Genomic DNA, 23,229 nt, shown 5'->3' on the forward strand with positions numbered 1-23,229 from the left:
TCCCATTCTACAATGAATGTCAGGCTAATCGTTACCTTGCTTCTGTGGCTGCCGTACGCCCCTCGCTTGACGCGCGTTTTGCCTATTGCTTCCTGTAGTATATAGCCTGCCAGCCCCCTGTAGTATACAGCCACCAGCCCCCTGTATTATAAAGCCACCAGCCCCCTGTAGTATACAGCCGCCAGTCCCCTGTAGAAAATGGCGATCTCCCCCAGCGAAAGCAGCTGTGTCTCACTGACACAGCTCTCATCCTAGACCCCTATGTGCATTGCGGGCAGCCACGGGCCACTGCGCATTGCACACAGAGACACAGAGCTGTGCTAAGTCGCTGACTGTTGGAAACTGGTGGGGGCCCCTTAAAAAGTGAAAGTGGTGGGGGCCCCGGGGCTCGAGCCCCATGAGCCCCTCCTTTAATCTGGCCCTGAGTGACAGACATGACATACAGTGGCATGAACCTGTATCTGTCAGAGAGCAGCCATGTTTTAAATCTTTGACAATCCCTGTATCCACAGGATATGGCCTATCTTGCTCATCAGTGGGGGTCTTAGTGTTGGGACCCTCACAGATTACGAGATCATCCGATGTACCCCCGTCAGACCTCTCATTGCTCCACGAGAAGCAATGGGCATGGGTATTCTACCCCTTTCATCTTTACGGAGCTGACCCCAGCATGTACACGCGATCACTGAGACCCCCACCGATCAACAAGTTAGTACATTATAGGGCCTAACTTGTTTCTTGGGGAAACCCCATCAATAAATAGCTGAGCTGTAGGAAGTCTTCTTCAAGATTTTTCTTGCAGTTGGCATAGACTCACATGAATTCTGAAGAACGACACCTGCTTAGCAGGATATAGTTTAGAGCACCAGTTCTGACCACAGCTGAGTTATTGCTCCCAGCTTCTCCTACACTAATCCGCCATGATTGATGGGATTGCAGTAGTTACCCACTCGCCCGCACCACTAGCCGTACAGTCAGCGTTACGTAATCTGCATTCTACCGCAGCTAGAAATAATCCACGTCCTTTGCTGCCCTCTAGCGGAGTGCTGAAGGAACTGCAAAAACAAGTCGCAGCATTTCAGCATCGCTTGGCTTACTGCGCACGCGCACCTTGTTATTAGCCCAGAAAGTTCCGCACTCTGTCTGGTGAGTGCATCTCACATAGAGAGGACGAAGCCAGGGATCCTCCTCTGGTGAGTATACTGTGTGAAGAAGAAGGCATCAAATACAAATGCCGCAAGTATGTAATGCAGGCTATATACACAGGGAAGTATATACACAGGGAAGAAAAGTAATAAGCTATGTGCAGGATCACTTATAGCAAGGTATTAGGAATTGTTTTAAAGTCATATAACAAGTTAAAGAATCTGGATAAATATCCTATTGGGTGGGATTTTCCTTAATTTAAGTGGGTTAGCAAATAGCAGTGTTTATGCCATTATAAGGTCATAAAAATCATCCTAAAATGGCTTCTTCACATACAAAATGGCGGTGTAGATTGCACAGATCTGTATTAGCATCACCACTTTCCTCTGTAGTTCCGCACACAGCTTGCTATCATATACAGCAGTCCCTGGCCCAGTAAGCTCGCTATCTATTTCCTGCACACTAGAAACTATTAGAAATGAAACCATTCATCTTTTTAGGTGGGTCAGGAAACCTGACAGGAGCTTTATACATGGGGATAACATCTAGGAATAAGGATGAAGTCCGGTTAGGGTTGTATAGATGGACGCTAGGACCGGCATCCATGGCATATGGATTAGTTGTGTAACCAATTCATCCCCAGCTAATAACCCCAGTCTGATAGCATTCTTGCTATGATTTGAAAGAATTTTCAATAAAGACAATTTGGACTTTACTCATGGTACTGGGATACAACTTTATGTTTTCCTTCATATATCCCCAGCTATTACCTAGGAAGTGTACTGGATGCTCTGCAGTGTGCACTCGCAGGACAGTTTCTAGGTACTGAAAAACATCCCACCCCCAAGTCATTAAAATATATACAATGTACCTCAATTTTAGCATTAACAGCCCCCCACCAAATGAAAAATATTAGAGACATGCATTTATGTATGGATTATGGCAGTGTCGGACTGGCCCACCAGAGTACCAGAGGATCCTCCAGTGGGCCCTGGTTCAACACCAGAGATCCAGCAGAAAACAATCAAATTTGGAGGCTAGAGTTCCTTGGGGATAATGAATAGTGGGCCCCCAGATTAATTTTCTCTGGAGGGCCTAAGGAACCCTAGTCTGACACTGGATTATAGTGTATGCAGTTCTAGCCCACTAAGTTAGCTTAGACATTGCTCTCCCCAAATTAATTCTAACATATACAAGATTGCTTTAATTAAAATGTACAGTGTCTTTCAACTTATAATATTGTGTCACAAATTATTATTATAGTGATTTACATATATACTGCACCAGAACAAAGCTTAGTACATAAATACAGCACCAATATGGAGCTCAATACATAAGTACAGTACTAGAACTAAGCTTCTTACAGAAACACAGCAACAGGACCAATAACAGGTCCCTCCCTATATACATATATGCAGTGTCCCAAATTATTTTACATATGTACAAAGCCCCCTAATTTACATGTATACAGTACCCCCCTTAATGAATGAATACATGTAGTCACAGTTTTTAATTCATACTGTGCACCCTGTAATAAATATAACACCTATAGTACCCCAAAACAACGGGTGTAAAACCAGGCAAGCACTACGATTAGAGGAATTAAAAATTACAGTACAGACCAAAAGTTTGGACACATCTTCTCATTCAAAAAGTTTGTGTGTGTGTATTCCCTGTGGCCCTGTGCTCTGCCCGCTGTGTGTGCATTTCATGTGGCCCTGTGCCCTGCCCCCTGTGTGTGTTCTAACATGTGCCCCCTGTGCTCTGCCCCCTTTTATTTTATTGGGAATTGTCATTGTATTTTTGTGTACTTAATATGTCTTAAAAGACCCCTGGGTTACATTTTCAATTTTTTTTCACAAATTTTACTTTATTCTTTTTGTTTTACAAGTTTTTGCCTGTAACTGGGGCATCTATAAGAGCCTCAGTTACAGAGGAAAACCTCCACCTGTGACTGGGGATTGTGATCAGAGCTGTAATGGGTCTAATTAGACCCAGCAGCTCTGATTAACTCCATTAGTCCCAATGGTCTTGTGACTCATTCAGTGCAGTGATGTGAGGAGCGGAGAAGGGAGAAGCGGTAACAAACCACATCTCCCTTCTCCCTAGACCGGGTCCAGCTGCTGCAGCTAGCGGGGGAGCAGTAGAAAACTGCATTGCCGTCTTAAGACGTTGCTGCAGACTCCAGACTCAGAGAGGAGTTAAATTAATTATTAAAATTACTTATATGATCATATCTATTAATTATTAGGTTGGTGAGCATGAATAAGGTTACGTTCTTCATGTCTTGTTTCATTAACAGGTTCAGCATATAGACCAGGAAGCAGCGGCGTAACTAGAGTCCACTGGGCCCTGGGACAAAATTCCTTATGCCCCCCCCCCCCCCAATTATACCTAAAAAAAAACCTCAAAACCCTTTGTGCTAACCAACATTTCAGTGATTATTACATATTCTGCCCCCCACAATGAATTATTTAATATTCTCTCCCCCCACAATTAACTATTACATATTCTGCCCCCCCCCCCCCCACAATGAATTATCACATCAAATTAATGATTTTATACCATAAGCCCCTTTTACAACTGATTGATTTTTAAAAAAAAAACCTTATACTTACCTCTGGCATCGGGTCCCGCGTCTTCTTTCTTCCGCGGCCAGACAGGAAGGAGTGCGCGGCAGCGTGATGACGTCATCACGCGGCCGCGCATCCTTGTTCATGGAGTGATGTGCACCGGGGTGGTCTTCCGGCCACATCGCTCCAGTTACAGTGCTCGAGCGGCCGATTCCGGCCGCATCGAGCATTATTCAGTGACGGGCAGGAGCTTCCTGTCCGGACAAACGGAGGCCCCTGCCCAACTGCCAGTGGCGTACCGACTGCGGTCGCCATTGAGACGGTCGGTACGCCACTGCCAGGAAGGCTCAAAGTGTACATATACTTACAGGCAGTGGCGTACCGACTGCGGTTGGTACGCCACTGGCAGTTGGGCAGGGGCCTCCATCCGTCCGGACAGGAAGCTCCTGCCCGTCACTGAATAATGAGCGATGTGGCCGGTGGCGATCAGCAAGAAAACACCTGCGATTGGTGGTGGCACCGATCGTGGGTGTTACCGGTAAGTCTTATGCAATATGCAGCAAAGACTTACCGGCTATGGAGAGGGCTCAGCCCGTGAGCCCTCTCCATGGACCGGGACCCGACCGCCGCCGTGAATACACAGTCGTGAACCTGTTAATAAGGATGTTAAACCTAACGCATAATAATAATTCCTTTATTTATATAGCGCACACTGATTACGCAGCACTGCACAGGGTTTGCCAAATCAGTCCCCAATGGCATAAAAATACCAGGTTGAATATACATATCTTTTTTATATAAATATAATGGAGGGAAGAGGGTAAGGATGGAGTGCAAGTGGATAGTGCGACAGTGAGGGAGTGACAAACACCTATTTATACATTGCAAATAATATATTCGGATTAAATGAATGTGATTATATGCAAATAAATAATAGTTTTATAAACATAACAGAAAAATTTATGTCATCGAGGGCGGTTCAATAAGTGAAATGAAGACACCAACTGCGGCAGTAACTGTCGGTTGTCAGCTGTATTATACAGCTGATACCCGCTGTGTTTCTGAAACCATAAACAAGAATTAATGATTTATTTTTCAACCACCACCAAGAAAGAGTTAATAAAGTCTCATTATTAGCTATTACCCCCTCTAAATGATGTACCTGAAAAGTGGATTTCATCCGCAAAAAAAATAATCCCCCATATTTCCAAATTACACAAAAATAAACATTTTATAGCCTATAAAATATCACAATGCAAATCTGCTCTAGATGGCACTCCCTCCTTTCTATGCCCCGCCTTGTGCCCATACACCAGTTTACCAACACATATGGGGTATATTACGCATACTTGGGAGAAATTGGGCATCAAACTTTGTGGAGTTTTTCGCCGTTTAATACATTGTGATGGATGAATATTTGGTCAAAATTAATTTACCCGCATTTCGCACCCAACTTTGGAAGGGGGATTTGCTGGGTCCAAAATGTGCGTTGGGGTGCTGGACAGTGTGACTACAACTTAATGAGCATGGCAGCTAGTGGTTGGTATTAACCCTTGTTGGTTTGGGGCTTGGCTCTTTTGAATTTAGTTACACTCTTTGCACATGTTGGAGTAATTTGGGTCCATTATTATGGGATCATATACATTTTTTGGATACTGTGCAATATGATTAGTGTCTGCACTTGTACTTTATTGGTATATATCAGGGCCTAGGTGTCATTGTCCTCCCACAGCCAGTTCTTTTCTGTCATTTGGATATACTGGTGTCTGAATGAATTTTTTTTAATATATACCTTATATAGGGTCTGTAATTCATAGGTAATATAACTTGTTTAGCCATAGCCCTTGGTTAACATTGAATAGGTGATTGATACTATAGCTATATGCCTTTTGGACTTTTTGTATTGGTTAATTATTTTCACGGTGAATGTCTCCTTCTAAAGGAAGGACTCAGAAAAGAGGGGTTTAGGAAGGACACTACATACTACTATGAGACCTGGGAGAACTCCAGAGTGACAACATTTTAGTTGGTCCCCTGGTATATTCCACCACCTTAGATGCGAAGCATTCACACTTTACGTCCAACCTTTGTTGGGAATTCATTTCGGTAAAAGAAATTATTGTAGCAACTGTAAGGTCAAAATGCTTACTATAACCATTGATTATTTGTAGTTTGCAAACTAGGGGCACTTGTGGGTTTTATGTTATTAATTTAGGTTTTCTTTTTCCACTCTAAGAATCTGGATTTTTTAGCAAACCCTTTATAATTCTCCAATTTCTTTATTTATTATTTATTTATATTCCAAGTTCTTTATAATTCCGGAACCCTGCTGTAATTTCTGGATAGCGTTTAGGATCACAAGTTGGGTCTTTCTCACGTTAGGAAACTTCCTAATCAGAGACCTGACATTTCACAGTGGGTGTCACATAATGGGCACCACATACAGGGCATTACATAACAGGAATCACATAATGGGAGTTACATAATGGGCACCACATAACGCACATCACAAAATAATTGCAATTTCCATTTTGGGCATCCATTCCACATCTTATTTGGAATCCACCTGTATGTTCAAAATGCCCATTTCACCACTTGTATTACACTGCACCACATATTACACCTTGCTAAATTCCTTAACAGGTGTGCATTCAACAATTAGGGTCACTTTTTCCCTCTGTTTTATACCACTAAGGCTCTCCAAATGCTTCCTGACACATGTGAAGGATTTCTGTCAAATTTGGCTTCTAAAAGGCAAACATTCCTTTCCTTCTACTCTACACCCATACAACATATTATATGCACATGTGAGGTACTTCTACAATCGGGAGAAATAGTTTTACACATTTTTGGCAGTTATTTTATCTTTTATCCCTTGTTGCTATAAAAAATAAGGGGTAAAAGAGAACTTTATAGGAAGATTTTCACCTTTTTCCTTTTTGGGGCCTAATTGAATCAACCACCTATTGGGGTAAATACACAACATATCTTTTTTCATAATTTTCGCCAAAATTTCAGTTGATTTCATAAATAAATATTAAACATATTGCCTAAATTTCTCAACCAACATGAAGTACAATGTGTCACGAAAAAAACAATCTCAAAATCACTTGGATATGTTACAGCATTCCAAAGTTATGACCACCACAGGGCAGATTTAACAAAAAGGGTTGTGTCAGCAAGGTGCAAAATGGCCAACTCGTTAAGAGGTTAAAGTGGTACAAAGGGCTTGGTCCTAAAGCCCTAAAATGGCTTAGTTCCACAGGGGTTAATGGCACATCCAAAGATTGGGTTCATGTTACCAGTAGAGTGCCATAGGGGTCAGTATTGAGCCCCCTTCTTTTTAACATTTTTATTAATGACCTCATAGAGGGTATACACAGTAGAGTTTTAATATTTGCACATGATACTAAGCTGTGTAAAGTAATAAATACTGAGGTCGATAGTTTAGCATTACAGAGGGATATGTGGAAGCTTGAGGAGTGGGCAGAGAAATGGTTGATGAAGCTTAATGTAGATAAATGTAAAGTTGTGCACTTAGGCCAAGGAAACAAAAAGTACAATTACAGGCGGGCCCCTACTTAAGGACACCCGAATTACAGACAACCCATAGTTACAGACAGACCCCTCTGACCTCTGGTGAAGCTTTCTGAATGCTTTATTATAGTCCCAGACTGCAATGATCAGTTATAAGGTGTCTGTAATGAAGCTTTATTGATAATCCTTGGTCCCATTACAGCAAAAAATGTTTAAACTCCAAATGTCACTGGGGCCAAATTTTTTTTTGTCTGGATCTACAATTATAAAATATACATTTTCGACATTTTCGACAAATTCAACTTAAGAACAAACCTCCGGACCCTATCTTGTACGTAACCCGGGGACTGACTGTATATTCTAAACAGTCAATTACTTGGTAAAACTGCAAATGAAAAAGACTGGGGGTATTGGTTGATGATTAACTTAATTTTAGTGACCAGAGCCAGGCGGCTGCTGCTAAAGCAAATAAAATTATGGGATGTATCAAGAGAGGAATAGATTCTCATGATAAAGACATAGTTTTGCCCTTATACAAATCCCTGGTCAGACCACACATGGAATATTGTGTACAGTTTTGGGCACCAGTGTATAAAAAGGATATAGTAGAGCTGGAACGGGTGCAGAGGAGAGCAACCAGGATTATTAGGGGAATGGGGGGACTAGAATACAATGACAGATTACAATATCTGAGATTGTTCAGTTTAGAAAAGAAGACGACTGAGGGGAGACCTCATTACAATGTACAAATACCTGAACGGACAGTACAAGGATCTCTCCAAAGATCTTTTTATACCTAGGCCTGTGACCAGGACAAGGGGGCATCCTCTACGCCTAGAGGAGAGGCGATTTTACCATCACCATAGACAAAGGTTCTTTACTGTAAGAGCAGTGAGACTGTGGAACTCTCTGCCGGAGGAGGTTGTAATGGCGGACTCTATGTACTTGTGAAAAAGAGGCCTCAAAACGTACACAGGTTATGGGAAGAAAACATTTGATTAGTCTTATAGGTTGAATTTGATGGACCTGTGTCATTTTCCAACCTTATGTACAATGATACTATGAAATAATGCGTTTTTTGCACATTCAAATATAGCAGGAAGGTTTCTCGGGGACATCCATTGATCACTTGACTACTCCGCTTACCACTGGTCCTTCAACTGCATGTAACGACTGAGGCCACTGATTGGCTGAATAGTCATGTGAACTATAGCCTCCTGACCCTGCAGAGTTGGAATATAGGGTCCATTTCTTTATGGAAGTTAGAAGCACAAATTGTACAGTTTCAAAACAGGATTCATTTAGCTAAAACACTTAGGCTACATTCACACGATGTATGCCCGCCGTACCGTAGTACGGCGGGCATACATCGGCGCTGCGGAGAGGAGCAGGGGATGAGCGCTGCTCACCCCGCCCCTCCCCATGGGACTATACAGCGCACGGCGCCATATCACATAGTAGGGCGGGCATACATCGGCGCTGCGGAGAGGAGCAGGGCATGAGCGCTGCTCACCCCGCCCCTCCCCATAGGACTATACAGCGCACGGCGCCATATCACATAGTACGGCGGGCATACATCGGCGCTGCGGAGAGGAGCAGGGGATGAGCGCTGCTCACCCCGCCCCTCCCCATAGGACTATACAGCGCATGGCGCCATATCACATAGTACGGCGGGCATACATCGGCGCTGCGGAGAGGAGCAGGGGATGAGCGCTGCTCACCCCGCCCCTCCCCATAGGACTATACAGCGCATGGCGCCATATCACATAGTACGGCGGGCATACATCGGCGCTGCGGAGAGGAGCAGGGGATGAGCGCTGCTCACCCCGCCCCTCCCCATAGGACTATACAGCGCACGGCGCCATATCACATAGTACGGCGGGCATACATCGGCGCTGCGGAGAGGAGCAGGGGATGAGCGCTGCTCACCCCGCCCCTCCCCATAGGACTATACAGCGCACGGCGCCATATCACATAGTACGGCGGGCATACATCGGCGCTGCGGAGAGGAGCAGGGGATGAGCGCTGCTCACCCCGCCCCTCCCCATAGGACTATACAGCGCACGGCGCCATATCACATAGTACGGCGGGCATACATCGGCGCTGCGGAGAGGAGCAGGGGATGAGCGCTGCTCACCCCCGCCCCTCTCCATAGGAAGATACAGCGCACGGCGCCGTATCACGGGAAAAGATAGGACATGTCCTATCTTTTCCCGGGCTACGGAGCGGTACGGTGCCGCAGCCCGTGAGCCCATAGAAGTGTATGGGGGACGTATATCGGCCGTATATACGTCGGCTGTATATACGTCCCCCATACATGTGTGTGAATGTAGCCTTATACTGTACAAATGCTGAAAATTACACGTATTATCTAGTGTGAATAGCGCTATATAGAATCAACTCCATACACTACTGGCTTGTTTTTAGCCAGTCCTGGGTAAAATATTCCACAACTTTTGATTTCCCAATGCAAAGATGTATACAGTAGTCGGTAATGAAGTGTATAGATGTTTACTACCTGATATAGTGTCCATTGTCTAGACTGTCTTGAAAAAAAAGCTAAATTTTATGTCTCCACAAGTTGTGTCCAGTAGTCACAATACGGTATCAATATTATGCATTACGGTTTGTTGATAAGTCGACAAACAGGTGTCCACAATATACCTGGCTTTGTGGATACTTCGATATGATAACACTTTTGGCTTACTCTGCCTATGGCCCCTTTCACACGACCATATATAGCAGCCATATGAACTGCAGCTAGCATACGGCCGCCATAGAGGTGCATTGTGCAGGACGTGCGTCTCCGTACAGAGCCTGCTTCATCGTTTGCCGTGTGTATGGCCCAGCAGCGCTGCTCACTATGGAGAGGGGAGGGGTGAGGAGTGCTTACCTCTCCAGCCAAACAGATACTACGACCGGGTCCTGGCCAGGTCATAGCCTACGTTTGTGTGTAAGAAGCCTATAATATAGTGTAATCTGACCCAGTCCTCAGTTTGGCATCCGTCTGCTGCTCCCGCTGTTGCAGCCTGGCGTCTCGGATGGTGTGCTGTGCATGTGCTGTGCCTCATTCAGACCGTTATGGGAGTGGTGATCTGGTTGCATGATTTGGGACCAGGTCACGGGCCCCATGGACTTCTTTTTCGCCCAGTTACTGTGCGGTGAGCACAGTGTCTCACAACACACCGAGTCAGGTCGCTCCTCTTCCTATGGAGGGAAGAGGGGTGAAGGGAAGAGCGCTCACCCATCCCCCCTCCTTCTCTCAGTCCTGTGCTAACTGGGGATCTGGCCAAAGTTATACATTTTCTGCCACACCATGGTAAATATAGTAAGTTCCTGTACAAATGGATCAATTTGTAATGATTCAAAAGGACCCAGATGAGCAAGTTCTTTTGTGCTGAAATAAGGTCCTTAGGACATGTTCCATGAATCCTAACATATCAATCCTATGATGCTGTAGTGGATGGTACTTGTGGTACCCCAATATATACTATAGAGTTTCAGAGCTATCCAGCTCCTTCCTCAGTAGAAGGATACATGAGATCTGTTCCCCATAGATCAGTGATGGCGAACCTATGGCACTGGTGCCAGAGATGGCACTCGGAGGCCTCTCTGTAGGCACTCGGGCTGTCTCCCAGGCACAGAGTTTACCAGACATGGCACTTTCCTGCAGTCTCAGGCAGTCCAAGTAGTGCCCTGATATATTAAAGTGACCCATCCTGTGCTGCCTGGTCCTGTCCGTAGAGTGAGAAGGTGTGGACAGGGTCGGATTGGAGCTCAAAGATTCTGGTAGCAATACGTTTGTTACTGCCTAAATTGCTGTGTTGGTACTTTGGGAAAAGCTAGTGTGTTTTGGGTCTCATTTTGGGCACCCGAACTAAAAGGTTCGCCATCACTGCCATAGATCAATGCTGATAGTGTTCATCCCACAGGACCTCACTTGGCTTATATGTAGGATTTACCAGAAGATGCCATGACATTGCAAGATGCTCCATAGATGTGGTAAGGCGATTCTTCAATGGTACATTTGTCTTTTGTGTTTCCCCAGCTTTCATCATTGGGCAACATGATTATACCAGTCAGATGCTTCACTTGTGGGAAGGTGGTTGGAAACAAGTGGGAGGCGTACCTGGGGCTTCTACAAGCCGAATATACAGAAGGGTAAGATGTCAGGTACCTCTTTAGTATGGACAGCATTGAAAGTGATCTCTGGTTTTCTGAGGAGGAGTGGGGACTGTCAATGGTCCAGTGCTGGGATTTACAGGACCCCTGACAATCCTAGTCCCTCATACTTGTCCTTCACAAGAGTGATTTCTGTTTTCCTTGGGGCCATGACTTCTACACTAGTATGTGCGTTAGGTATCCTTTGAGACCAAACTACTGCAGTATTGTCAATATTGCTGCAGATTTCCACAGTGGCAAATTAGGTATTATGTCAACAATGTGACAAGAGATTTAACCCCTTAAGGACGCAGCCATTTTGTATCTTATGGCTCAGCCCCATTTTTTGGATTCTAACTTGCGTTGCTTTACATGGTTATAACTTTTGAACACTATTACTTATCAAAGTGATTCTGAGGTTGTTTTTTCTTCACACTTACTTTTTTTTAGTGTTAAATTTTGGCTGCTAAGTTTTGCGTTTATTTACAAAGAAAAGAAAAAATGATGAATTTTTTTGAAAAATGTTTTAAATTCGAAATTGTCGCGTTTTCAGACAAATAGATTTACCACCTAAATAAGTTGCTGAATAACATTTCCCATATGTCTGGATAATTTATTTTCAGGGCTTACAAATAGATTATCGATTTTCCGTATTTTCTGATTTTACTATTTTTGAGATAAATACTGTTTTGAATGAAATTCTACATATTTATCATTAAAACCCCCGTATATAATCAACCCATTTTCAAATCTGCACCCCTTAAAGAGAACCCGTCATGCAAAATAACCCCCCTAAACTAAATATATTTTCATAAACTGCCATTAGAGAGCATTGCCTCTATCCCTTCATTGTCCCTCTACATGCCTGTAAACCTAAGCAATGAGGTCCTAAAGTTGTATGCAAATGACCTGTGAAATGTCCAATGAGTCATTAGCATATTCAAGCTGTCCACCTTATTCATGAGTGGGAGGCACAGCCACACCCCCAGTGCATGACTGACAGCCTGTATAATGATGTGAGGCTGTATAATGATGTGCTTCCTGGTGCTGGTGGCCACGCCCCCTGCAGCCTGTGTGTGCATGTGTGTGTATAGGAGAGATACAGCAGCTCCAGGCAGCCATGTTACAGCAGAACATGTCAGATTCATGTGTAGCTGATGTCTGTGTCTCTCACCTGTATATTAGGAGGATGCAGCATGTCAGCAGATGCAGCACACACCAGCAATACTTTACTATACATTACACACAGACATGAGCAGGGGGAGGAGAGGGGAGGGGGAACAGCGGTGACATCACTGCCTCTGACCATGTGACCAGCCTCATTTACATAATAAAGAATAGATGATTTTACAATGAATAATGTATGAAATAACTAGATAAAGGCTGGGATGGGATCCTTGTGAGCTGCTCCAACAGGTAGAGGTGACAGGACAAGTGACACAGACCTGATGACAGGTGTCCTTTAAACTATCAGAAACAGCTTTTAGGAAGATTGTAAACCCCTTGAGATCTTCATAGTAACTGAATCAAAATGGAGGTGAAATTGTTCAAACTTTGTCGGTTATACGTTCATTTAGCTGTAAAATTTACACATTTCCAAAAGATAAAAAGAGAAAACCCACCTTACAATTTGTTATGAAATTTCTCCCGAGTGCAGAGACCCGCCACATGTGGCCGTTACTTGTTTTATGGGCGCACGGCGAGGCACAGAAAGGAAGGAGCACCCTGCAGTTGCCAGGATTTTAGTTTCCTTATTGGCCCATTTTGTAGGCTATAAAATTTTCGGTTTTCCGTTATTGGGGCCATGTGATGGCATTTTTTTTGCGGGATAAGATGCTTTTTCCAGTGTTGGGGTTGGTATCTCCTATTGTTGAATATTTAGGAACTTTTTTTGAGGTCACGAGTATAAAAGCATCAATTCTGTACTGGATAGTTTACTTTTTTTTTTCGTGTTCACCGTAAAGCCGAATAATCATGTTATCTTTATTCTATGGGTTGATACAATTATGGGTACACCAGACATGAATATATTTTCTTATGTTTTACTAAATTTGCCAAATTTTCCAAGTGGCATAACATTTTTACTTTTTTGGCTACAAAGCTGGTTGGTGGGTTTTTTTTTTTTTGCGGGACAAGTTGTACTTTGCACCAGTATCATTCTGGAGTACATATGTTTTGTTGATCACTTTTTATTGCATTTTTTGTGGGATTCAATAGGTAAAAATCATATTTTTTGGCGAGTTTTTAACCTCTTAACGCTCAGCGTCCGATATATCGGACGCTGAGCGCAGTGACTTAGCGCTCAGCGTCCGATATATCGGACGCTGAGCTGATGCCGGTTCAGCTCAAGATCTGAGCCGAACCGGCATCGGGAAAGACGGGGTGCCGGCTGTGACTGATAGCCGGCACCCCAGTGTAACACCCGCGATCGGAGTTGTCTCCGATCGCGGGTGCTTAACCCGTTAAATGCCGCGGTCAGCGCGACCGCGGCATCTAACATGTATCTGGGGGATCTTTCCCCCACGATCGGCCCCCCCGAACCGTTTTCGGGGTGCGCCGATCGTTGCTATAGTAACTCTGGGGTCCGATCTGGACCCCAGAGTTACCTGCAAGAATTGCCAGTAAGATGGCGTCTGTGACGTCATCTTACTGGCACAGTGCCAGCCTATGCAAGTGTATAGGCTGACACTGATAATACTCTGCAATACATGAGTATTGCAGAATATTATCATGAAGAAGCAATCAGATGATTGCTTCTTCATGTCCCATGGTATAAAAGTGAAAAAGTAAAAAAAAAAAGTTATTCAATAAAAAAATAAAGTCATAAATCAATAAAAATGCCCCAAACCCCCAAAACATATAAAGAGACATATAACTCAAAAAAAAGTCTAAATCATAACACAAACCCCACATATATAGTATCACCGCGTCCGTAACAACCCGTAGAATAAAAGTAAATCATTGTTGAACCCGCACGATAAACGCCGTAAAAAAAAACTGTTATAAACCCTCCAAAAATTATGATTTTTACCTTTTCAATCCCACAAAAAATGCTATAAAGTGTGATCAAAAAACCATATGTACTGCGACATGATACTGGTGCAATGTACAACATGTCCCGCAAAAAACAAGCCATCAACCAGCTCCGTAGCCAAAAAAGGAACAAAGTTATGCCACTTGGAAGATGGCAATACATAAATGATAGATTTTTCCCCACATTAGGGTTTTGTTTGACAAATTTAGTAAAACGTAAGAAAATATATTCATGTTTGGTATCCCCGTAATCGTATTGACACATAGAATAAAGATAACATGATTATTAGTCTATACGGTGAACACCAAAAAAAAAAGAAGTAAAAAATCCAGTACAGAATTGATGCTTTTCTACTCCTGTCCTCAAAAAACGTTCCTAAATTTTCAACAATAGGTGATACAAACCCCAAAATGGTAACATTGGAAAAAGCATCTCATCCCGCAAAAAAAATGGCATCACATGGCCCCAATAACGAAAAAGCGAAAATTTTATAGCCTTCAAAAGGGGCCAATGAGGAAACTAAAATCCTGGCAGCTGCAGCGCCCTCCTTCCCTTCTGCACCTCGCTGTGCCCCCATAACACAAGTCACAGCCACATGTGGGGGGTCTTTGTACTCAGGAGAAATTGCAGAACAAATTGTATGGTGGGTTTTCTCTTTTTATCTTTTGGAAATGTGTAAATTTTAGGGCTAAATGAACGTATAAGGGAACAATATGACCATTCTAAATTTCACCTCCATTTTGATTCAATTACTATGAAGATCTCAAGGGGTTAACAATCTTCGTAAAAGCTGTTTCTGATAGCTTGAGGGGTGCAGATTTGAAAATGGGTTGGTTATATAGGGGGTTTTGATGCTAAATATGTAAAATTTCATTCCAAACTGTATTTATCCCCAAAATAGTCAATTCTGAAAATCCGGAAAAGCGATATTCTATTTGCAAGCCGCGTGACATCAAAATAAATTATCCAGACATTTCAGAAATTATGAAAATGTAAAGTAGACAAATGGGAAATGTTATTCAGCAACTTATTTAGGTGGTAAATCGATCTGCCTGAAAACGCAATGATTTTGAATTTCGAAAATGGCAAATTTTTCCAAAAATTTATCATATTTTCTTTTTTTTTGTAAATAAATGCAAAACTTATCTGCCAAAATTTACCACTAAAATGAAGTACAACATGTGGGGAAAAAACAATCTCAGAATCGCTTTGATAAGTAACAGTGTTCAAAAGTTATAACCGTATAAAGAGACGCAAGTCAGAATCCAAAAAATCGGGCTGAGCCTTAAGCTACAAAATGGCTGCGTCCTTAAGGGGTTAAAGTTTATCACCCACGTTTATCACCCGCGGGTGATAGTGATGGGTCTTTGCTGCAATATGCTGATATAATATTTCCTAAGTGCTTAATTCTTTTCCAGCACTCTGCAGTCCCCATTCCTAAAACAATTCTTTAACCCCTTAGTGACACGGCCTGAAAAGTTTGTCATTTATAGTAGATATTTTTTTTAAATGTTCAAATTAACTCAAAATTAATGTTTTAATGATTTCCCTATTTTGTTTAAGTCTTTTTGATATATAATATGTATAATCTTGGGCAAATGGGGCGACTATGGCAATGTTTTTTGTAGTGTAACAGGGTTTTTTAGAAAAATATTGAAATGTCATTGTATTTTTATGAATATTTATGAATATTTTTGTGTATGTGTGTTTTTACTTTATATTTCCCCCATGAGGTCACAAAAGACCCCTGGGGGACATTAACTTTTTTTTTTAATTTTACAAGTTTTCTCCTGTAACTGAGGCATCTATAAGAGCCCAAAATATACCACAAATGTGAAATGTCATGAAAAAAAAATCTTAAGTTATAATCGCATATACAGGCGGTCCCCTACTTAAGAACACCTGACTTACATACGACCTATAGTTACAAACGGACCTCTGGATTTTGGTAATTTACTGTACTTTAGTCCTAGGCTACAATAAACAGCTTTAACAGTTATCAATGATGCCTGTAATTAAGATTAATTGTTTATCCTGGTTCTTATGGCAATCCAACATTTTTAAAACTCAATTGTCACAGAGACCAAAAAAATTTTGACTGGGGTTACAATAATAAAGTACACGGTTCCGACTTACATACAAACTCAACTTAAGAACAAACCTACAGACCCTATCTTGTATGTAACTCGAAAACTGCCTGTAGTGACACATGGCAGATTTAAAATCAGGTTGGGTCCTTTATGTAAAAGGAACATTACTACCAGCATTAACAGTAAAACGATAGGGAATTACTCCCTAACTCGTGACGGTTCGACGCCCCCCGCAAGAATTAGTAGAACGGGATATGTTCTGTTGAGGAGGTCAGGAATATTCCCAATTATGAGATTCAGGTTTCATTCCATAAATACGTAAAGTTTGTAGTACGTCACCTTCCCAAATTCATTAAATGTTATATTTATAACCAATCTTATATTTGTTATCCATGGCTTTCTATCTAGTAAAATCATGCCGAGCCTGAAGGAGACTGGGGTGGTTTCAAGAGCTGCAGATTCACAGGCTGTTAGACTACATCAGGCAGAGGGAGGTAGGAAGTGGCGAGCAATCTCACTACAGCACACAGTGGGAGGGGGGAAGAGCTCCTGCACACTTTAGCAGTATCTGAATTTTAAAAGTTGATTTTGGAAGGAAGGGCGATGGATAACAAATATAGGAAGAGTATGTGTTTGCCATGCTTGATTTTGATGGTAGTTTTCCTTTTAGCGGTTTTGGTTTCTCTACCAATGACGTCATCATCAGCATATAAAAAATTTTGACATGTTCCTGCATCCCATGTTTATTTTATATAAACCATTGCTCTTCCCATTGCTCTGTTACCACTTGATTTTCGTTTCTCTTGCTGGGTTGGGCTCTTTATGTGCTTTTTGGCAAAGTCTAATGTGGTCTTTCTACATGGTAGACTTGGATACTGATAAACCTTCCAGGAGAGTGGATATTATAAAGGGGTTATTCACGCACCACTGTTGTCTTTTGCCTTTTTGAGTACCCAAGCTTCCCTGTATGCTGTTTCCTAGAATTTAGCAAACTGTTGATTTGGCCCCTCCTAACATTTCTGCCATCTCCCTGATGTATATTTTTTTTCAGCTAATGATTCCATCAAGAGCTCTTTTGACCACATGTTGGGGGTTCATAGCAATAACTCCCAGTACATATAACACACCTTGAATCAGCTGGACCTTTTACCTGCTCAGTGATGGTTTTTTTAGGGAAATAAGGAATTAAATAGCTTTTAGCGATAAATGTCCAATTACCTTTCGAAACCTAGAAAAGCTACATGTTACACCTAAACCTTTTTTCAATAAGATGTTAATACCCTCAAAATAAAGTCTGTGCTTTAAGCCCATATTGACATACAGACAACCCCTAGTTAAAGACCGACCCCTCTGCCCACTGATCTCTGTTGAAGCTTTACTGTGATCCCAGACTGCAATGATCAGCTGTAAGGTGTCTAATGAAGCTTTAGTGAATTCTTGGTCCAACCCAAATACAACAAAAAAAATGTTGAAACTACAATTGTCCCTGGGGGGGGGGGGGGGGAGTCTGGATCTACAATTATAAAATATACAGTTTTGACTTACAAATTCAACTTAAGAACAAACCTATGGAACCTATCTTTTATGTAAACCAGGGACTGCCTGTATCTTTAATATGTTTTGCTAAACACATGCTGAAATGTGACCAAATTACTAAGCTGCGTAACATGGTGCACGTTTTGTCATTTTCAGAGACGCCCTGGATGCCCTCGGATTGAAGCGTTACTGTTGTCGCCGGATGCTTCTTTCTCACGTTGACCTCATTGAGAAGCTGCTGAACTATGCACCATTAGAAAAGTAGCATCAGGTTTCAATGGACACCAAGTTCTTTCAAGCTTTAAAGTTTTATGGCCCCACTATATGAAATGTTCCATTAAAGTGCAATGATTGTATAATAAAGTATTTATTTGCTATGCAAGGACGTCTGACTTTTCCTAAATCTTGCAGGTTTGTGCTTTTTCTTAAGTTATACACCAATAAAACAACAGTTATAGGATGGATACAAAACAAATATTCAACCAAAACTCAGCTCACTGACCCCCAACACATGGTTCACAAAAATGTAGTTACACAGAGGGGGGTAAGCACCACCAGGCAGAGGAAAGGGGACAAGATAAAAGCTTGTGAAGCTACAGCACTAAGGGGCTCTGGTAAAATGGCTCATTAGAATAATTGTAAAAATACAATTTTTGAAGGGAGGACACCATAGATAACAAATATAAAAATATTACCTGTCACTTTGCCTGGATCTATAAGAAAGTAGGGACACTTACTCAGATCTAGGCAATGTGACGGAGGTAATATTTTTATCATGATGCATATACACTCACACAGTTGCCGCAGATTTGTCGGCTGCACATCCATGATGCGAATCTCCCGTTCCACCACATCCCAAAGATGCTCTATTGGATTGAGATCTGGTGACTGTGGAGGCCATTTGAGTACAGTGAACTCATTGTCATGTTCAAGAAACCAGTCTGAAATGATTCCAGCTTTATGACATGGCGCATTATCCTGCTGAAAGTAGCCATCAGATGTTGGGTACATTGTGGTCATAAAGGGATGGACATGGTCAGCAACAATACTCAGGTAGGCTGTGGCGTTGCAACGATGCTCAATTGGTACCAAGGGGCCCAAAGAGTGCCAAGAAAATATTCCCCACACCATGACACCACCACCAGCCTGAACCGTTGATACAAGGCAGGATGGATCCATGCTTTCATGTTGTTGACCCCAAATTCTGACCCTACCATTCGAATGTCGCATCACAAATCGAGACTCATCAGACCAGGTAACGTTTTTCCAATCTTCTACTGTCCAATTTCGATGAGCTTGTGCAAATTGTAGCCTCAGTTTCCTGTTCTTAGCTGAAAGGAGTGGCACCCGGTGGGGTCTTCTGCTGCTGTAGCCCATCTGCCTCAAAGTTCGACGTACTGTGCGTTCAGAGATGCTCTTCTGCCTACCTTCGTTGTAACGGGTGGCGATTTGAGTCACTGTTGCCTTTCTATCAGCTCGAACCAGTCTGCCCATTCTCCTCTGGCATCAACAAGGCATTTCCGCCCACAGAACTGCCGCTCACTGGATGTTTTTTCTTTTTCGGACCATTCTCTGTAAACCCTAGAGATGGTTGTGCGTGAAAATCCCAGTAGATCAGCAGTTTCTGAAATACTCAGACCAGCCCTTCTGGCACCAACAACCATGCCACGTTCAAAGGCACTCAAATCACCTTTCTTCCCCATACTGATGCTCGGTTTGAACTGCAGGAGATTGTCTTGACCATGTCTACATGCCTAAATGCACTGAGTTGCCGCCATGTGATTGGCTGATTAGAAATTAAGTGTTAACGAGCAGTTGGACAGGTGTACCTAATAAAGTGGCCGGTGAGTGCAGATAGGAAATCTATAACCATATATTTTCTGAAATCAGACACGTGTAAATCTGTAAAAAAAAAAAAAATCATTAGCAATCAACATTTATAGAAGTTACACACATTAAATTGAGGCTATGTACAGAAGTTGTTTGTAAGTATTTCGTTGATAGCCAGCATACTAGGGATAGAAGTTGTCAGACCTACCTGATGTGTATTCCGGAGGTGGCTACAATATCAAAAATGTGGAAAAGGGTATGGTATTAAGACTGCAGTGTTTTATAGCCAACACACCCAAAAAACCATATAATTCAAACAAAGAAAAAAGCCGGTGTGTATAGGCTGAAACAAGTAAAAATTTTATTATGCAACAAATTCTAAGCACACCAAAAAAGAGGATATCACACCTCAAATCTTAAAAACATTTAAAAAAGTGTACAAGTACACAAAAACATGTGGATCAATATGAGTAAGAGAGATCCACATCAGGCCACAGGTCAATCAATAAACAGACACTAGTCCCCTATGCATAAAGTCAGTACATAATACAATGTGCATGCCAAACACCCTATACCAATACCCATGTAATCCTATGGAAATCCCCAAAGGGGGAGGGCGTCCTGAGAGGTGAAGGTAGGAGCAGGACAAGGTCAAGCAGCTACAATGGCATCAGGTAAAGAAGGTAACTGATGGGACAATGTGGTCCGGGACCTGAGGCCAGAGGCACCCCACGCGTTACGTCTCAGTCATGCGACTTCCTCAGGGGTCAGTGCCTCTGTATCCATGGAGCCTACCTTTTAAACCCTGGGTGATCACCCACATCCAATCGCCAGCAACCCTGGTAAAAACACACCTGTGAAAAAGGGTTGAACAGCGTTTCAGTGCGTGATGCTGCGGGTTCTCGCGAGAATAAACAGAACTCGCGCATGCGCAATAAGATTACCAAATTGGCGCATGCGCAGTAGGCAGTCGGACGAGGAGCGAGCGACAAAAAAAGTGCGCTTGCGCAATAAGGTAATGCCGGCCGGCAAGTACATAAAAAACAGAAGAATAAAAAAATAGAAGCATAATACGCTTAGCGCAATTTCAGCTGGGTTAGGTAGGTGTTAGTGCCAAAGAAAAAAGATGAAAAACAACAAAAATGTATATGATTGCAATCATACTAATGTCGACTGCAAAAAACGTGAGGTACAATACTAAGGTGCTTACTAGTCTTGTTCAGTAGGACTGAGCGCCTGCGTCCTGATGCAAAAAAGTCAATGCTGTTTTAGTATCTCAGGACTGGGTCTCGGTGAGGGTGACAATAAAACCCCAGGGCTAAAAAAGAGGAAGGCTCCATATAAAAATGCTATAATCACAAATATATTTTGAAATAAAAAGTGAGGTGTAGCATCCAATTGATATACAGAATCACATAGACAAAAATGTCTAATGTACATAATTAATCCAAGAAGGAGGTTCAATATATAAATATGGTCCAGGGGGCTGTCCCCATGATGGTGGATCCAGAAGGGGCCCAAAGCATCCGGGAACCGTGATGGTATCCAATGGTTCTGGTAAGATGGTTCAACAATTGACGAGGAGTAGTGGGCTCAAAGGTTTATATCAGACACATCAGAGAAAAAGAAGGCAAGGAGGCAATAGTTCGACGTCCCAAGTCACTAGAAGTTAAAAAGAAAATTACAAAAAGAGGGAAAATTTACGAGAAAAGGGGAGAGGGAACGGCCAAATTCGGCACATAATCTGGATGGGGATGAGTCCCCTGTATGTACACATTATGCTCTGTCAGTGGGTGGCTGTTGGGGAAGACCAAAGAATGCAGGGGTTGCAGAAAAACAGATGAAGATAAGGAAGGTGTGAAAGAAAAAGGTAGAGGAAAGGATGTGTGTATGTGAAAGTGAGGTGTAAAAGGAAAAAGAAAAGTAGAGGAGATGTATGTGGGATGCCCAAACTGAAAGGGGGGACCAATAAAAAAAACAAAAAAAAACAAAAAAAGCAAAAGATAGTTGATCCCCAAGTGTGGAAAAATGAATAAATGATAGGATGTGTAGGGGGCCGGAAGGGTCCCAAAACTACAAGGGGCATGGTGGTACCCTGAAGTGAGAGTCAAGGACAAAGGAAAAGAGAGAAAAAAAAAAAAAAGGGGGGAAGGGAGTAAGTTTATTGGAACATAGAAAAAATAAGGGGTATTAGAGTTATTCATATAAAACTGCAACCCCTTGGATTACTTACCTACAAGGCTTAATTCGGAAGGTCACATAAGTCATGGGATGCGTGCGCCAACTATCGTGTTCTATAAAAACCTGAAAAAAGAAGGTCCTCATTAATTCCACTGGGGGCCAAGCTTATAGATCCAACGGGCCTCCCGCCTCAGTAGCTCCGGTGTAAGGCTACCACCCCTGATGGTGGATTTTACAATATCCAAACCTACTACCTTGATGCCCCGGGTCTTACCTGCATGTTTCTGCCGAAAATGATTAGCCACTGTGGATAAAGTTTTGCCCTGGTTGAAATGTGTATTGGCATGAATGATGCTCGAAAGATGCTGCTGTATCCTCTTCCTCAACTCCTGTGTTGTCTGACCGACGTAAATTTTTTGGCAGGGGCAGATGAGAGCATAAATAACATTTCTTGATTTACAGTTAATGTATTCCCGCAGGGTGAACATTTTTTGGCCCAGTGAATCCCCAATCTCGCTGGATGTCTTCATTAGTGGGCAGATGGAACAATCCCCACATGGATAGGATCCTGTGAGTCTGTATCCTCTGCCCAAGGAATTTTTGGGTCTCCGATAGTGACTGGAGGTGAGTCTGTCCTTGAGATTCCTTGACTTTTTTGCAATGAGTCGGGGTTTGTTATCGATTAGATGTTTTAATTTTGGTTCCGCTAACAAGATATTCCAATTCTTGTTTAATATCTCCCGAACCTCCTTCCATTGATTATTAAAGGGGGTAATAATACCACCCTTAAAATCAGATCCCTGCTTTTTTGGTTCTAAGAGGCTGTCCCTCTGAGTGTCACGTGCTCGTCTGTAGGCCCTCGAGATGGTCTTCTTGGGGTATCCCCTTTCCTTGAAGCGTTGGGTTAAGTCCTGGGCATTCCTGCGAAAGTCCTCCATCAAAGAACAGTTCCTCCTGACTCTGATGAATTGACCAGTAGGAATGCCTTTCTTAAGGTGACCAGGGTGAAAGCTGGAGTGGTGTAGAAGGCTGTTCGTTGCTGTGCTTTTCCGGTATAGATCAGTAGACAAATGTCGATCCCGAACACTGATTCTCAAGTCAAGAAATTCCACTGAATCCTGTGAGAAATTATGGGTAAGAA

At 42.5% G+C, this 23,229-nt stretch overlaps 1 protein-coding gene across 1 annotated transcript; it reads left to right on the forward strand.

Annotated features, from left to right (window-relative positions):
• The first annotated feature begins 1,039 nt into the window (after positions 1 to 1,039).
• LOC140063982 (DNA-directed RNA polymerases I, II, and III subunit RPABC5-like) lies at positions 1,040 to 18,462 on the forward strand. Its single transcript, XM_072110334.1, has 3 exons — positions 1,040 to 1,193; positions 11,305 to 11,417; positions 18,234 to 18,462. The coding sequence occupies exons 2-3, from the start codon at positions 11,323 to 11,325 to the stop codon at positions 18,340 to 18,342; spliced, it is 204 nt and encodes a 67-aa protein (XP_071966435.1). The 5' UTR covers positions 1,040 to 1,193; positions 11,305 to 11,322; the 3' UTR covers positions 18,343 to 18,462.
• The last annotated feature ends 4,767 nt before the right edge of the window (positions 18,463 to 23,229 follow it).

Source organism: Engystomops pustulosus, chromosome 6, assembly GCF_040894005.1.
Source record: "Engystomops pustulosus chromosome 6, aEngPut4.maternal, whole genome shotgun sequence".
Lineage (NCBI taxonomy): Eukaryota > Metazoa > Chordata > Amphibia > Anura > Leptodactylidae > Engystomops > Engystomops pustulosus.

Bases quoted from the DNA above. Each gene is read 5' to 3' on its own strand.
- LOC140063982 (XM_072110334.1), top strand. From the start codon at position 11,323: ATGATTATACCAGTCAGATGCTTCACTTGTGGGAAGGTGGTTGGAAAC. The intron at 11,418-18,233 runs GTAAGATGTCAG...TGTCATTTTCAG, and splicing joins CAAGCCGAATATACAGAAGG to AGACGCCCTGGATGCCCTCG.